We start from the raw sequence: 17845 nt of genomic DNA, 5'->3' as shown, positions 1-17845 counted from the left end.
TATAGTATATACCTGCTGTGTGTCATGTCCCCTGTATATAGTATATACCTGTATGTCATCTCCTATATATAGTATATACCTGTATGTAATCTCCTCCTGTATATAGTATATACCTGTGTGTCATCTCACCTATATATAGTATATATCTGTGTCATCTCCTCCTGTATATAGTATATACCTGTATGTCATCTCCTCCTGTATATACTATATACCTGTAGGTAATCTGCTCCTGTATATAGTATATACCTGTGTGTCATCTCCTCCTGTATATAGTATATACCTGTATGTCATCTCCTGCTGTATGTAGTATGTACCTGTATGTCATCTCCTCTATATAGTATATACCTGTGTGTCATCTCTCCTGTATATAGTATATATCTGTGTGTCATCTCCTCCTGTATATAGTATATACCTGTGTGTCATCTCCCCTGTAAATAGTATATACCTGTGTGTCATCTCCTCCTGTATATAGTATATATCTGTATGTCATCTCCTCCTGTATTAGACCTCGTTCACACGTTATTTGGTCAGTATTTTTACCTCTGTATTTGTAAGCTAAATTGGCAGCCTGATAAATCCCCAGCCAACAGTAAGCCCACCCCCTGGCAGTATATATTAGCTCACACATACACATAATAGACTGGTCATGTGACTGATAGCTGCCGGATTCCTATATGGTACATTTGTTGCTCTTGTAGTTTGTCTGCTTATTAATCAGATTTTTATTTTTGAAGGATAATACCAGACTTGTGTGTGTTTTAGGGCGAGTTTCGTGTGTCAAGTTGTGTGTGTTGAGTTGCGTGTGGCGACATGCATGTAGCGACTTTTGTGAGATGAGTTTTGTGTGGCGACATGCGTGTAGCAATTTTTTGTGTGTCGAGTTGCATGTGACAGGTTAGTGTAGCAAGTTGTGTGCAGCAAGTTTTGCGCATGGCGAGTTTTGCGCGTGGTGAGTTTTATGTGTGGTGCCTTTTGAGTATGTGCAAGTTTTGTGTGAGGCAACTTTTCCATGTGTTGCAACTTTTGTGCATGTGGCAATTTTTCCGCGTGTGCAAGTTTTGCGTGTGGCGACTTTTCCATGAGGTGAGTTTTGCACGTGTGGCGAGTTTTGCATGTGGAGAGTTTTGCGCGTGGCGAGTTTTGAGCGGCGACTTTTGTGTTTCGACTTTTATGTGGCGAGGTTGGTGTATGTGTGGTGAAATGTGCGCTGAGGGTGGTATATGTGTTCGAGCACGTGGTAGTGTGTGGCACATTTTGTGTGTGTGTTCATATCCCCGTGGTGGTGTGGTGATTATCCCATGTCGGGGCCCCACCTTAGCAACTGTACAGTATATACTCTTTGGCGCCATCGCTCTCATTCTTTAAGTCCCCCTTGTTCACATCTGGCAGCTGTTAATTTGCCTCCAACACTTTTCCTTTCATTTTTTCCCCATTATGTAGATAGGGGCAAAATTGTTTGGTGAATTGGAAAGCGCGGGGTTAAAATTTCACCTCACAACATAGCCTATGACGCTCTCGGGGTCCAGACGTGTGACTGTGCAAAATTTTGTGGCTGTAGCTGCGACGGTTCAGATGCCAATCCCGGACACACACACACACACACACACACACACACACACACACACACACACACACACACACACACACACACACACACCCCTTTATATATTAGATATAGTGTTTATCTTTTTATTTGGAGCCATCTCCCTCCCAGTCCACCAGCTGGGGCTGGAATACCCTGCACGCTTCCAGAGAACAAGACAAGGGCGAGGTGGGGCATATGGCAGCTATGGGGTCCTAACCAGGGACACGACCTGTACAAGCCCCCTCTATCCAGGGGCACGCACAGGGAATAATGGCGGGAGCCAGCGGCACCGTAGTGGACGGCCACATTACTGCAGGCTCCACACTGACGCTAGAGGTAGCGGCGGAACCACCCGCGGGCGTGAGGCAGAGCTCAGGTCCCGGGAATATAGGCTGGGCCGTGCCGCAGCGCACACGTGAAGGACTACAGTTCCCGTTCCAGCTAGACGTCGCATCCGCGTCAGCGACCAATCACATTCTGCCTTATTTCCAATAGCTCGTCCAATAGGAACGCAAGGTGCTGGCGGCGGCAGGAAGTGACGTCACGTACCCCATGTGAGCAAGCTTGGATTGCAACACATGCAGCAGCCGCGGCGAAGAAAGAAGCCGGTTTCTACGTCACTTCTGGGAGCTGGGGCTGACTCCATTGAGATCGGACGTCGTGGTCTGGACTGAACGCCGGGATAAGGGGACAGGTAAGCCGCGCTCCTCGCCGCCGCTCGGGTCGGGAGGCGCAGCCTCGTACGAGGTGATCGCTGGCTGTGACCAACCGTTGGCTTTTCTGTTGAGCAGCTCTCGGCTTCAGACAGGAGGAGGAGAGAAGATGGCGGACGATCCGAGTGCGGCAGACCGAAATGTGGAGATCTGGAAGATCAAGAAGCTGATCAAAAGCTTAGAGGCGGCCAGAGGGTGAGTGCGAGCGGCAGGGTGGCCGGGCCGTCCCCGGGAGGCGGCGCCGCTGGAGCCCCGCGTCCTGCCCTGTGCCGCACGTGTGATCAGCGGGCGGGCGCCGCTCCTCTGTCACATGTGTCCGGGCTGCTGGCTCCAGCACTAGGCCGCTCTCCTCAGCGGAGGTGGGGTGTGACTGAGCGAGCAGGGCGGCCCGTCCCCGGCGAGGAGGCGGCGGAGCATTCCCTCAGCTGCTGACTATCGCCCCATCTGTCACTGTGCGGGTGCGGCGCCATATCTGGTCACCGGGAGGAATATCGCCCCATCTGTCACTGTGTGTGTGTGGTATCTGGTCACTGGGAGGAATATCGCCCCAATCTGTCACTGTGTGTGTGTGGTATCTGGTCACCGGGAGGAATATCGCCCCAATCTGTCACTGTGTGTGTGTGTGTGTGTGGTGTCTGGTCACCGGGAGGAATATCGCCCCAATCTGTCACTGTGTGTGTGTGGTGTCTGGTCACCGGGAGGAATATCGCCCCAATCTGTCACTGTGTGTGTGTGGTATCTGGTCACTGGGAGGAATATCGCCCCAATCTGTCACTGTGTGTGTGTGGTATCTGGTCACCGGGAGGAATATCGCCCCAATCTGTCACTGTGTGTGTGTGGTGTCTGGTCACCGGGAGGAATATCGCCCCAATCTGTCACTGTGTGTGTGGTATCTGGTCACCGGGAGGAATATCGCCCCAATCTGTCACTGTGTGTGGTGTCTGGTCACCGGGAGGAATAATGCCCCAATCTGTCACTGTGTGTGTGTGGTATCTGGTCACCGGGAGGAATAATGCCCCAATCTGTCACTGTGTGTGTGTGTGGTGTCTGGTCACCGGGAGGAATATCGCCCCAATCTGTCACTGTGTGTGTGGTGTCTGGTCACTGGGAGGAATATCGCCCCAATCTGTCACTGTGCGGGTGCGGCGCCATATCTGGTCACTGGGAGGAATATCGCCCCAATCTGTCACTGTGCGGGTGCGGCGCCATATCTGGTCACCGGGAGGAATATCGCCCCAATCTGTCACTGTGTGTGTGGTGTCTGGTCACTGGGAGGAATATCGCCCCAATCTGTCACTGTGCGGGTGCGGCGCCATATCTGGTCACTGGGAGGAATATCGCCCCAATCTGTCACTGTGCGGGTGCGGCGCCATATCTGGTCACCGGGAGGAATATCGCCCCAATCTGTCACTGTGTGTGTGGTGTCTGGTCACTGGGAGGAATATCGCCCCAATCTGTCACTGTGCGGGTGCGGCGCCATATCTGGTCACTGGGAGGAATATCGCCCCAATCTGTCACTGTGCGGGTGCGGCGCCATATCTGGTCACCGGGAGGAATATCGCCCCAATCTGTCACTGTGTGTGTGTGTGTGGTGTCTGGTCACCGGGAGGAATATCGCCCCAATCTGTCACTGTGTGTGTGTGGTATCTGGTCACCGGGAGGAATATCGCCCCAATCTGTCACTGTGTGTGTGGTGTCTGGTCACTGGGAGGAATATCGCCCCAATCTGTCACTGTGCGGGTGCGGCGCCATATCTGGTCACTGGGAGGAATATCGCCCCAATCTGTCACTGTGTGTGTGGTATCTGGTCACCGGGAGGAATATCGCCCCAATCTGTCACTGTGTGTGTGTGGTATCTGGTCACTGGGAGGAATAATGCCCCAATCTGTCACTGTGTGTGTGTGGTGTCTGGTCACCGGGAGGAATATCGCCCCATCTGTCACTGTGTGTGGTGTCTGGTCACCGGGAGGAATAATGCCCCAATCTGTCACTGTGTGTGTGTGGTATCTGGTCACTGGGAGGAATATCGCCCCAATCTGTCACTGTGTGTGTGTGGTATCTGGTCACTGGGAGGAATAATGCCCCAATCTGTCACTGTGTGTGTGTGGTGTCTGGTCACCGGGAGGAATATCGCCCCATCTGTCACTGTGTGTGTGTGGTGTCTGGTCACCGGGAGGAATATCGCCCCAATCTGTCACTGTGTGTGTGTGTGTGTGTGGTGTCTGGTCACTGGGAGGAATAATGCCCCAATCTGTCACTGTGCGGGTGCGGCGCCATATCTGGTCACCGGGAGGAATATCGCCCCAATCTGTCACTGTGTGTGTGTGGTATCTGGTCACTGGGAGGAATATCGCCCCAATCTGTCACTGTGTTTGTGTGTGGTGTCTGGTCACCGGGAGGAATATCGCCCCAATCTGTCACTGTGTGTGTGTGGTATCTGGTCACTGGGAGGAATATCGCCCCAATCTGTCACTGTGTGTGTGTGTGTGTGTGGTGTCTGGTCACCGGGAGGAATATCGCCCCAATCTGTCACTGTGTGTGTGTGTGTGTGTGGTGTCTGGTCACCGGGAGGAATATCGCCCCAATCTGTCACTGTGTGTGTGTGGTATCTGGTCACTGGGAGGAATAATGCCCCAATCTGTCACTGTGTGTGTGTGGTATCTGGTCACCGGGAGGAATAATGCCCCAATCTGTCACTGTGTGTGTGTGTGTGTGGTGTCTGGTCACCGGGAGGAATATCGCCCCAATCTGTCACTGTGTGTGTGTGTGTGTGGTGTCTGGTCACCGGGAGGAATATCGCCCCAATCTGTCACTGTGTGTGTGTGGTATCTGGTCACCGGGAGGAATATCGCCCCAATCTGTCACTGTGTGTGTGTGGTATCTGGTCACTGGGAGGAATAATGCCCCAATCTGTCACTGTGTGTGTGTGGTATCTGGTCACTGGGAGGAATATCGCCCCAATCTGTCACTGTGTGTGTGTGGTATCTGGTCACTGGGAGGAATATCGCCCCAATCTGTCACTGTGTGTGTGTGGTATCTGGTCACCGGGAGGAATAATGCCCCAATCTGTCACTGTGTGTGTGTGGTATCTGGTCACTGGGAGGAATATCGCCCCAATCTGTCACTGTGTGTGTGTGGTATCTGGTCACTGGGAGGAATATCGCCCCAATCTGTCACTGTGTGTGTGGTATCTGGTCACCGGGAGGAATATCGCCCCAATCTGCCACTGTGTGTGTGTGATATCTGGTCACCGGGAGGAATATCGCCCCAATCTGTCACTGTGTGTGTGTGGTATCTGGTCACCGGGAGGAATATCGCCCCAATCTGCCAGTGTGTGTGTGATATCTGGTCACCGGGAGGAATAATGCCCCAATCTGTCACTGTGTGTGTGTGGTATCTGGTCACCGGGAGGAATATCGCCCCAATCTGCCACTGTGTGTGTGTGGTATCTGGTCACCGGGAGGAATATCGCCCCAATCTGTCACTGTGTGTGTGTGGTATCTGGTCACCGGGAGGAATATCGCCCCAATCTGCCACTGTGTGTGTGTGGTATCTGGTCACTGGGAGGAATATCGCCCCAATCTGTCACTGTGTGTGTGGTATCTGGTCACCGGGAGGAATATCGCCCCAATCTGTCACTGTGTGTGTGTGGTATCTGGTCACCGGGAGGAATATCGCCCCAATCTGCCACTGTGTGTGTGTGATATCTGGTCACCGGGAGGAATATCGCCCCAATCTGTCACTGTGTGTGTGTGGTATCTGGTCACCGGGAGGAATATCGCCCCAATCTGTCACTGTGTGTGTGGTATCTCGTCACCGGGAGGAATATCGCCCCAATCTGTCACTGTGTGTGTGTGTGGTATCTGGTCACCGGGAGGAATATCGCCCCAATCTGTCACTGTGTGTGTGGTATCTGGTCACCGGGAGGAATATCGCCCCAATCTGCCACTGTGTGTGTGTGGTATCTGGTCACCGGGAGGAATATTGCCCCAATCTGTCACTGTGTGTGTGTGGTATCTGGTCACCGGGAGGAATATCGCCCCAATCTGCCAGTGTGTGTGTGATATCTGGTCACCGGGAGGAATAATGCCCCAATCTGTCACTGTGTGTGTGTGGTATCTGGTCACCGGGAGGAATAATGCCCCAATCTGCCACTGTGTGTGTGTGGTATCTGGTCACCGGGAGGAATATCGCCCCAATCTGTCACTGTGTGTGTGTGGTATCTGGTCACCGGGAGGAATATCGCCCCAATCTGCCACTGTGTGTGTGTGATATCTGGTCACCGGGAGGAATATCGCCCCAATCTGCCACTGTGTGTGTGTGGTATCTGGTCACCGGGAGGAATATCGCCCCAATCTGTCACTGTGTGTGTGTAGTATCTGGTCACCGGGAGGAATATCGCCCCAATCTGCCACTGTGTGTGTGTGATATCTGGTCACCGGGAGGAATATCGCCCCAATCTGCCACTGTGTGTGTGTGATATCTGGTCACCGGGAGGAATAATGCCCCAATCTGTCACTGTGTGTGTGTGGTATCTGGTCACCGGGAGGAATAATGCCCCAATCTGTCACTGTGTGTGTGTGGTATCTGGTCACCGGGAGGAATATCGCCCCAATCTGTCACTGTGTGTGTGTGTGGTATCTGGTCACCGGGAGGAATATCGCCCCAATCTGCCACTGTGTGTGTGTGATATCTGGTCACCGGGAGGAATAATGCCCCAATCTGTCACTGTGTGTGTGTGGTATCTGGTCACCGGGAGGAATATCGCCCCAATCTGTCACTGTTTGTGTGTGGTATCTGGTCACCGGGAGGAATATCGCCCCAATCTGTCACTGTTTGTGTGTGGTATCTGGTCACCGGGAGGAATATCGCCCCAATCTGTCACTGTGTGTGTGCTGCGCTATATCTGGTCACTGGGAGGAATAATGCCCCAATCTGTCACCGTGCGGGTGCGTGTACATGTTTGCACCATATCTGCTCACCGTGAAGAATAACACACCAATCTTGCTGTACGTGTGCCGTGCCATATTTGGTCACTATGAGGAATAACGCACCAGTCTGTCACTGTGAGCGGTCCTGTATGTATGTGGCGTGGTATCTGGTCACTGTGATGAATGCGTTGTTACTGTGTGGGTTCATGTGCAGCGCCGTATCTGGTCACCGTGAGCGTTCTTGTACGTGTGGAGTCATAACTGGTCACCGTGAGCGCTCCTGTAAGTGTGTGGCGCCGTATCTGGTCGCCGTGAGCATTGCTGTGCGTGTGTGGCGCCGTATCTGGTCACCAAGAGCGTTGCTGTGCGTGTGTGGCGCTGTATCTGGTCACCGTGAGCGTTGCTGTGTGTGTGGCGCTGTATCTGGTCACCGTGAGCGTTGCTGTGCGTGTGTGGGGCTGTATCTGGTCACCGTGAGCGTTGCTATGCGTGTGTGGCGCCGTATCTGGTCACCGTGAGCATTGCTGTACGTGTGTGGCGCCGTATCTGGTCACCGTGAGCGTTGCTGTACGTGTGTGGCGCCGTATCTGATCACCGTGAGCGTTGCTGTACGTGTGTGGCGTCGTATCTGGTCACCGGGAGCGTTCCTGTACGTGTGTGGCGTCGTATCTGGTCACCGTGAGCGCTCCTGTTAGTGTGTGGTGCCGTATCTGGTCACCGGGAGCGTTCCTGTACGTGTGTGGCGTCGTATCTGGTCACCGTGAGCGCTCCTGTTAGTGTGTGGTGCCGTATCTGGTCACCGGGAGCGTTGCTGTGCGTGTGTGGCGCCGTATCTGGTCACCGGGAGCGTTGCTGTGCGTGTGTGGTGCCGTATCTGGTCACCGTAAGCGCTCCTGTAAGTGTGTGGCGCTGTATCTGGTCAGCGTGAGGAATAACACACCAGTCTGTCACCATGAGCGTTCCTGTATGTGTGCGGTGTCGCATTTGGTCACCGTGACAAGATGTGTATTCCCAGAAATGTATAACCGGCGCTGTCATCTCATGCGGATGTCATCCTGAGGGTGTCACCTGTTATCTACCATGGGATGTCAGTTGAAAAAAATAGGTTTCCTTCCTCCTGACAGTGAGGAAAAAGTGAGAATACTGGCATCTTGTCTGACACCGCCTAGCTCTCAGTGGGAGCCCCTGGGCTGTGATAGATGGGAATCCACCAATAGTTGTGTTGAAATATTTATTAAACTCCCAAAATGACTGTTCAGATCAAGCACAGGTGCTCGGCCACACCAAGGGTGCACCTTCCCCCATACTTGTTTTCCCTCTCTCTGCCCTCATTGTTTGAACCCCCTTCCTATATATCAGGTGTAACCGGTCACTCGGCCATGTTGTTGTTTTTTCAATTGTTATACCTCGCCTTCCTCTTCATCACACCCAGGTACCTCATTCCCTTCAGTACGTGTGTGGTCGGTACATGATCATCTTTATCTATAGTGGATGCGTAATCTACACTTTGCAGTCTTTCTGCTCTTGTGCTGGATATCGGCTCTCTATGCTCTAATGTCCTCAGCTTGTGATAAACCTGGTTCAGACAAAGCTGCTAATCTGAGAGAACTACAGGGGGAGAAGGTGACAGCCTGAACTAATGGCGACACTGTAGGTCTGTCCTAGGTCAATGGTGTGGCCATAGGTCTGTCCTAGGTCAATGCTGAGGCCGTAGGTCTGTCCTAGGTCAATGCTGAGGCCGTCTAGGTCAATGCTGAGGCCGTAGGTCTGTCCTAGGTCAATGCTGAGGCCGTAGGTCTGTCCTAGGTCAATGCTGAGGCCGTAGGTCTGTCCTAGGTCAATGCTGAGGCCGTAGGTCTGTCCTAGGTCAATGCTGAGGCCGTAGGTCTGTCCTGGGTCAATGCTGAGGCCGTAGGTCTGTCCTGGGTCAATGCTGAGGCTGTAGGTCTGTCCTGGGTCAATGCTGAGGCCGTAGGTCTGTCCTGGGTCAATGCTGAGGCCGTAGGTCTGTCCTGGGTCAATGCTGAGGCCGTAGGTCTGTCCTGGGTCAATGCTGAGGCCGTAGGTCTGTCCTGGGTCAATGCTGAGGCCGTAGGTCTGTCCTGGGTCAATGCTGAGGCCGTAGGTCTGTCCTGGGTCAATGCTGAGGCCGTAGGTCTGTCCTGGGTCAATGCTGAGGCCGTAGGTCTGTCCTGGGTCAATGCTGAGGCCGTAGGTCTGTCCTGGGTCAATGCTGAGGCCGTAGGTCTGTCCTGGGTCAATGCTGAGGCCGTAGGTCTGTCCTGGGTCAATGCTGAGGCCGTAGGTCTGTCCTGGGTCAATGCTGAGGCCGTAGGTCTGTCCTGGGTCAATGCTGAGGCCGTAGGTCTGTCCTGGGTCAATGCTGAGGCCGTAGGTCTGTCCTGGGTCAATGCTGAGGCCGTAGGTCTGTCCTGGGTCAATGCTGAGGCCGTAGGTCTGTCCTGGGTCAATGCTGAGGCCGTAGGTCTGTCCTGGGTCAATGCTGAGGCCGTAGGTCTGTCCTGGGTCAATGCTGAGGCCGTAGGTCTGTCCCGGGTCAATGCTGAGGCCGTAGGTCTGTCCCGGGTCAATGCTGAGGCCGTAGGTCTGTCCCGGGTCAATGCTGAGGCCGTAGGTCTGTCCCGGGTCAATGCTGAGGCCGTAGGTCTGTCCCGGGTCAATGCTGAGGCCGTAGGTCTGTCCCGGGTCAATGCTGAGGCCGTAGGTCTGTCCTGGGTCAATGCTGAGACTGCTCAAAGCTGTGTCCTTATGGAGCTGCTCTAGATCCTGCCCAGCAGCAAGATCTGAGGGGTTTCATAGGTGAGCCATACCTGCCTGGCTTGTGTGCGCACTCATTAGTCACTGTAAGAGAACAATTTCTGGAAGAATTTTGGCTCCTTGTGTGAAGATCAACACCTGTCTGTGGCGTGCCCGCCCTAATAATCCAAGTGATGCGTGGAGGTCTACTACACAAGCCCTTCAGAGATGCAAAGTCTGCATCATTGGAAAAATGTGCACATAGGACATCATCGTCACCTCCAATTACCCAGTACTTAAAGGGAACCTGTCACCCCGTTTTTTCGGTATGAGATAAAAATACTGTTAAATAGGGCCTGAGCTGAGCATTACAATAGTGTAGTTTGTGGACCCCGATTCCCCACCTATGCTGCCGAAATACGTTACCGAAGTAGTCGTTTTCGCCTGTCAATCAGGCTGGTCAGGTCAAAAGGGTGTGGTGTCCTCCCCCAGATCTTGCGTAGTTTTCCGTTGGTGGCGTAGTGGTGTGCGCATGTCCAAGGTCCAGATTCCTCTGCCAGGGGATTTCAAAGAGCGCGGTGTCCGTTATTGCATTGGTGATCGGTGGGCGCGGCCATCTTCCTTTGGCCGCGCGTGCGCAGAAGCGGCGCTGTGCTGGCCGCGACGCTCTGCTGGCCGCGGCTTCAGGAAAATGGCCGCCGCGATATCCATCTGCGCACGCGCGGCATCCCGCGGCCATTTTCCTGAAGCCGCGGCCAGCAGAGCGTCGCGGCCAGAACAGCGCCGCTTCTGCGCACGCGCGGCCAAAGGAAGATGGCCGCGCCCACCGATCACCAATGCAATAACGGACACCGCGCTCTTTGAAATCCCCTGGCAGAGGAATCTGGACCTTGGACATGCGCACACCACTACGCCACCAACGGAAAACTACGCAAGATCTGGGGGAGGACACCACACCCTTTTGACCTGACCAGCCTGATTGACAGGCGAAAACGACTACTTCGGTAACGTATTTCGGCAGCATAGGTGGGGAATCGGGGTCCACAAACTACACTATTGTAATGCTCAGCTCAGGCCCTATTTAACAGTATTTTTATCTCATACCGAAAAAACGGGGTGACAGGTGCCCTTTAAAGGGGAATTTCCATCTCCAAGATGTGTTCTTAATATTAGCAAATCTCCATTTAGGAGTGTAGTATAGTACTTCCGATTCACTTTGTCTCTTTCCTCATGTGCAGGTATTGCAGGACCTTGGGCATCTGTGGTTACGTTGACTGACATAGTGACAATTAGCTTGTTGCTAGTAGTCGTAACCATGGATACCTAAGGTCCTGCACATGAGGAAAGACATAGCGAATCAGAAAAACTATACACCCCCTACATATTGGGATAGGATCATGAAAATGGAAATAACTTCTAGTGTGACAGTTTTCACACGTACCTGAGACATGTACACACATCCATTATAATCTATGGGGCTGTGCACGTGTTCATACGGATCGTGGGACCCACATGTGGACATGTCCGTTGTTTGGGTTTTTTTTACATAAATTGTGCCGTCTGTGTGACCCGTTGCAGAGTAGAAATGACAGATGTTTAGGTGTTACACGGATGGTGCGCATTGACAGCACTATACTGGTTTTTCCAGGACTGGAAATATCAGGACTTGATTCAGGCCTCAGAGAAACTTTACCCACTGGTGAAGAACAACGGCACTCATCTGCATTGTGCCCCTAAGGCCATGTTCCCATGCAGAGTAAATCCTGTGTTTGTTTTTTTCGCTGCATTTTGTGTGAATTTTTTTAATATTTCTGTGAAAAATTCGAGCCGCTTTTGAACTTTTTCTTTTTCTGTAGGGCTTTTATGGAGACCCTGAAACTGAACCCCCCCCCCCCATGCAGTTGTGATTTTAAGTGTAGAATCAAAGCTTCCTACTAGTGATGAGCGAGTATACTCGTTGCTCGGGTGGTCTCCGAGTATTTAGTTTTCATTTCCTCAGCTGCATGATTTACAGCTGATAGACAGCTTGAATACATGTGGGGATTCCCTAGCAACCAGGCAACCCCCACATGTACTCAGCCTGGCCAGCAGCTGTAAATCAACAAAAACGTCAACAAAAACTAAATCTCCGAGCACTCACAAATACTCGGAGACCACCCGAGCAATGAGTATACTCGCTCATCACTACTTCCTACACTAAACAAAGGCATTTCAGAATCCCTCAACCTGTGTATGTGGTAATATCCTCCCCTCCTGCTTTCTCCTGGAACCAGCGTCATTCTGACCTCCTCCGTGACGTCATTGAGTGAATTACTATGCTGACACTATATTACATCCACGGATAAACAGATTTAGGGGGAAGAAAGTGTAATGGGAGGGCTTCTCTAAATATGCTCCTTCAAATCTGTACCGAAAGCATCAGATGCAGGGTAAAAAGCATAAAAACCCCACAGTTACTAAGATAAAGATAAGATTATTGCATATTATGGTGCGGACACCTGCAGGAGAATTGTAGAAAAACTGCAGCATTTAATTTTTCATGTGACCAAGGCGTGAAGCTCCCAGCAGGATTTTTTGGCTAGATGGAGCTGGGCCTTAGACTTTCTAGCCTTAGCTCATCGCAGATGTCAGTGTTTCGCCTCTGTGGTTATCACACATAGAACTGGTTCCCATTATAGTCTATAGGGTTGGTCACATGTCCATGTATTTTTCCTGACTCGGTGGTCGGCTCCATTGCTTGGCGAGTTTGATTTGTGACTGATGTGTGTCTGATTTTAACCCTGATCACAGATCAGTGTCACCAATGCAAGAAAATCTGACGTCTGATAGAAGCTTAAACAACAGCAGTTTGAGCTTTTTTTTTTTGCCTGAGAAAAGAACTTAATGAACTTTTGATGGTAAAAACTGACACTGATCAAACTCTGCTGAATATTTGATCCACAAATAGTTTTTTACCTATGCGAACAATCACTGATGTGTGACTGAGCCCGCAGGAACATTTCCCCTCTTCTAATGAACCTAAACTGGCACAGTCCTTGTAGAGGGCACCACCCTTCACTTTAGTATATGGGGGTGTCAGATCTTTGACTCTCACAGAATTTCAGGGATGTCAGACCTTTTTTTTTGTTCCTTTCACTCCCCACATCCGATCACTGGCTCGCTCTTCTTATCTGCATCTCAAAAACATTTCTAGAATTCGCCCTTTTCTTACTTTCGACTCTGCAAAATCTCTTACTGTTTCACTTATTCATTCCCGTCTGGACTATTGTAACTCTCTACTAATCGGCCGCCCTCTTACCAAACTCTCCCCGCTCCAATCTGTCCTGAATGCTGCTGCCAGGATCATATTCCTCACCAACCGTTACACCGATGCCTCTACCCTGTGCCAGTCATTAGATTGGCTACCCATCCACTCCAGAATCCAGTACAAAACTACTGCCCTCATCCACAAAGCACTCCATGGCTCAGCACCACCCTACATCTCCTCCCTCGTCTAAGTCTACCACCCTACCCGTGCCCTCCGCTAATGACCTCAGGTTAGCATCCTCAATAATCAGAACCTCCCGTCTCCAAGACTTTACACGTGCTGTGCCGATTCTTTGGAATGCACTACCTAGGTTAATACGATTAATCCCCAATCCCCACAGTTTTAAGCGTGCCCTAAAAACTCATTTGTTCAGACTGGCCTACCGCCTCAACGCATTAACCTAACGATCCCTGTGTGGCCTATCATTAAAAAAAAAAAAAAAAAAAACCAAAAAAACACATAATCGGGTTCCTCGTATCATGTTCTCATACACTTTATGCAGTTAATAGCCCTCTGTGTCTGTACTGTTGCATACTTAGGCAGTTATCTGGCTCATGCAGCTTTACATGAACACCTGAGCCTTACACTATGGCTGGTCCAAATAACTAAAGCAATTGTTACCATCCACCTCTCGTGTCTCCCCTTTTCCTCATAGTTTGTAAGCTTGCGAGCAGGGCCCTCATTCCTCCTGGTATCTGTTTTGAACGTGATTTCTGTTATACTGTAATGTCTATTGTCTGTACAAGTCCCCTCTATAATTGTAAAGCGCTGCGGAATATGTTGGGGCTATATAAATAAATATTATTATTATTATTATTAAGGACCAGGGGTATTTTTATTTTTGCATTTCCATTTTTTGCTCCGCTTCTTCCCAGAGACATAACTTTATTTTTCTGTCAATATGGTCATGTGAGGACTTGTTTTTTGTTTTTTTCGGGACGAGTAGCACTTTTGAATGGCACCATTGATTTTACCATATTGTGTACTGAAAAATGGGAAAATAATTTTTAAGTGTGGTGAAAGTGCAAAAAAAGTGCAATTCCACAGTGTTTTTTTTTTTTTTTTTTTACCATGTTCACTAAATGCTAAAACTGACATACCTGCCAATATGATTCTCCAGGTCAGTGCAAGTGCATAGATGCAAACTTATGTTCATTTTTATTTAAGTAGTGAGAAAAATCCAAAGTTTGAAAAAAGAAGAAAACAAGCATCATTTCCTGAGATCCGTAGTGTCTCTATTTTTTGGGGTGTGGGCCATTGTGAGGGCTTTCTTGTGTGCCGAGCTGACATTTTTACTGATACAATTTTGGTGTAGATACAATGTTTTGATCACCCGTTATTGCAATGTTGCAGCGACCAAAAAAAACATAATTCTGGCTTTTTGATTTTTTTTTTTTTTTCTTCTCATTACGTTGTTTAGTGACCTGATTATTTTTTTTTTATTGATTGAGCGATTCTGAACTCTGCTCTACCAAATAAGTGTAATTTTTTTTATTATTATTTTGAATGGGGCAAAAAGGTGATTTGATATTTTTATTTATTTTTTTATATATTTTTAAACACTTCTTTTTTTTTTTTTTTCTTTTTTTTTTAACATTTTACATGCTTCACTAGTCTCCATAGGAGACTAGAAGGTGTGATCTTCTGACCACCTGTGCTACACATAGCAGGGCTGCAGCCTTTCTCTCTGTAGCAGAAATTGTCACTGCCAGCCAATTGGCGACCCACCGATGGGCATGGTTTGTGACACGCTTCCGGCATGGCCATGTTAAATGCCATTGTCTGAGTTTGATAGCGGCATTTAACATGTTAACAGCCGCTGGTAGATTTTGCTTTCACCCGCCGCTGTTGTTGGCTGATCTGATCAGCTGTCATGTTCCCCTATCATGTGCCGGAACCCGAGCCAAAGAGGGGGAGGTGCCCTATGACAGATATATCCGTCATTGGACGTTAAGGGGTTAAAAACGATGTCCACTACTTTTTCATTGACCTATCTTTAAGTCCTCTGCCTGAGTGGCCACCCAGCCATTGATGACTTAAATGCTGATCAGCTGTTGCCGGAAATACTCGGTTGCGTAGCTGGTCTTCTGACAGTGGCCACCGCAGGGTACTATACATCCACCTATTGATGTGAATAGGAGGCGGATGTGCAGTATCAAGCTGCCCCACTACCAGAAGGCGGAGCGGCTCTATAAGTGGGTATTTCTGGCCGCCACCACCGATAACAGCTGAAGAGCGGGGGAGGGGGAGGTTTCAGATCCCGGACGATCAGACATTGATGACCTATCCTAAAGATGGGTTATCAATGAAATAGTAGTGGACAACCTCTTAAGTATTAGTTTTGCTGTGAGGCTTGTAATATTGTAAAATTGATCTTTGACTGGTAGATAGTCTGCTTTTATGTGGGGGATTGGTGCGAGGCCATGCTGGGTGGGGCTGCTGTGGTCAGTGCTGTGTCACAGCTGCTACTACTGGACTTTTTCTACTGTAGTATTGTGCACGGTACTAGGTAGCGCCACTACAGGTAAACAGTGAATTGCAGAACTAGGCAAAACTCCCATTGAGGTTACAGTAGTTACAGCTTCTGATACTCGGCCTGACATGATGGAAACATTTGTTTCTCCATCTCCTCAGTGTGCTAATCGGATCATAATAAGGCTACTTTCACATTAGCGTCGTGCACTGCACGTCGCAATGCGCCATTATGTAGAAAAAATGCATCCTGCAAAGTTGCCCGCAGGATGCGTTTTTTCTCCATAGACTTTCATTAGCGACGCATTGCGACAGAGTGCCACATGTCGCAACCGTCATGCGACGGTTGCGTCGTGTTTTGGCAGACCGTCGGCACAAAAAAGTTACATGTAACATTTATTTGTGCGTCGTGTCCGCCATTTTCGACCTCGCATGCGCAGCCGAAACTCCGACCCCTCCTCCCCGGACATTACAATGGGGCAGCGGAAGCGTCGTAAGACTGCTTCCGCTGCCCACGTCGGGCATTACTTACACAACGCGTGTCGGCACGCCGGGCCGACACTAGTGTGAAAGAAGCCTAAGCTGACACTCTGATCAGTGTCATTTGCATAATCGGCCCAATTGTCTGGAATGAAAGAATTTACAGCCATCTGACCCAGGCCTTAGTGCATAGAGATAGCGGTCACTCACTGATGGAACCGCCCACTGGACCGAAAATCCCAGAAAGAGCAGAGGACTAAATTAGACTGGATATGTTATCACAAAACTATATATCGATCTACTCTGCTCCCCTCAGTTCCTTAAGGCCAGTTTCACACTAGCGTTTGTGTACATGCTGTGTTTGGCGGGCATGTCAAAACGCCGCATGGGGACGCATTCGCATACAGCGCATGACCACGCATGTCCCTGCGTACACAATGCTGAAGATAGGTACGCAGGACGGATGCGGATGAATGCGGATCTGAAAGTAAGAAGTAAGCCGCCCTATGCTGCGTACACAAACGCTAGTGTGAAACCGGCCTAACATGGTGCTTGCAGACTCTTACTGCATTTTCATGGTGACAGATTCTCTTTTAAAGGGGTTTTTCCACAAATTTCATTTTAATCAATAGGTATTGCATTAAAAATAAGCTCCACAATTGGATGTGTTAAAAAAAAAAAAATGTTCCTGTGCTGAGATAATCTTATAAATGTGCCCCTGCTGTGTGCTGTGTAATGGCTGTGTCTGACCGTACAGGAACATGGTCTGAACATACCACAGCTCTTGGGCAGGGAAGGACACAAGAGTATACAGACAGGACAGACTGCAAAATTATGCTTTTTTTTTTTTTTTGTGGTAAAACCTTGTTTAATAACGGGCAGGGAAATGTTTTACCTCACAAAAAGAACCTGCTGCAATGTCTGTATACTCTTATTGCTTCCCCCCTGCCCAGGAGCTGTGGTATGATCAGACCATGTTCCTATACGGTCAGACACAGACATTACACAGTACACTGCAGGGGCACATTTATAAGATTATCTCAGCACAGGAACATTTTCGTCTTTACACATCCAGTTGTGGAAATTGTTATTATTAATATTAAATCTAGTGATTAAAATGTAGTTTGTGGGAAAACCCCTTTAACATTGCCACAAAAACTAGTCGGGCATGCTCCTGATTTGTATGGAGGCCTTCCATCTCTTCCCTGACAGATGTTGGGGTAAGGCTATGTTCACATGTCACATTTTTGTAGTGAAAAACACCTGTTTACTGTCCCAGCACAGTGAATGAGACTCCTGAAGTCTCTTGTACACGTTTTTTTTTCCTTGCGGGTTTGAAGCAGTCCCATACATGCAATATATCAAGTCTCTCAGCGGTTTGGACTCCTTTTAATGAATGGGAAAGATGAACACATAAAAAAAAAATTCTATTTTATGCAGCACTTTCTTTCAAAAATAAATTTATTTGCAGTAGATTTTTCTGCTGCAAATTCTGAATGTGCAAAGGATTGGACAGCTGGAGTGTGAACGTCCAATTTGTTTGTTCTCGGTGACATAAGCCAGTGCTCGGCCCGTGCTTGTGTTTGGTGGCGTTGTGTAC

The 17845-nt window shown here is 49.6% G+C and overlaps 1 protein-coding gene across 1 annotated transcript in view; it reads left to right on the top strand.

Annotated features, from left to right (window-relative positions):
• Nucleotides 1–2000: 2000 nt before the first annotated feature.
• Nucleotides 2001–17845, top strand: part of ETF1 (eukaryotic translation termination factor 1) — a 65152-nt gene continuing 49307 nt past the window's right edge. Inside the window, exons 1-2 of the mRNA XM_077266083.1 lie at nt 2001–2279; nt 2377–2493. Coding sequence (XP_077122198.1) covers nt 2408–2493 — 86 coding nt within the window. The 5' untranslated portion in view covers nt 2001–2279; nt 2377–2407. The remainder of the gene's footprint in view (nt 2280–2376; nt 2494–17845) is intronic.

This window comes from Ranitomeya variabilis, chromosome 5 (assembly GCF_051348905.1).
Source record: "Ranitomeya variabilis isolate aRanVar5 chromosome 5, aRanVar5.hap1, whole genome shotgun sequence".
Classification (NCBI taxonomy): domain Eukaryota; kingdom Metazoa; phylum Chordata; class Amphibia; order Anura; family Dendrobatidae; genus Ranitomeya; species Ranitomeya variabilis.
The sequence above is the reverse complement of the archived record's forward strand: the minus strand, read 5'-3'. Positions and strand labels throughout refer to the sequence as shown.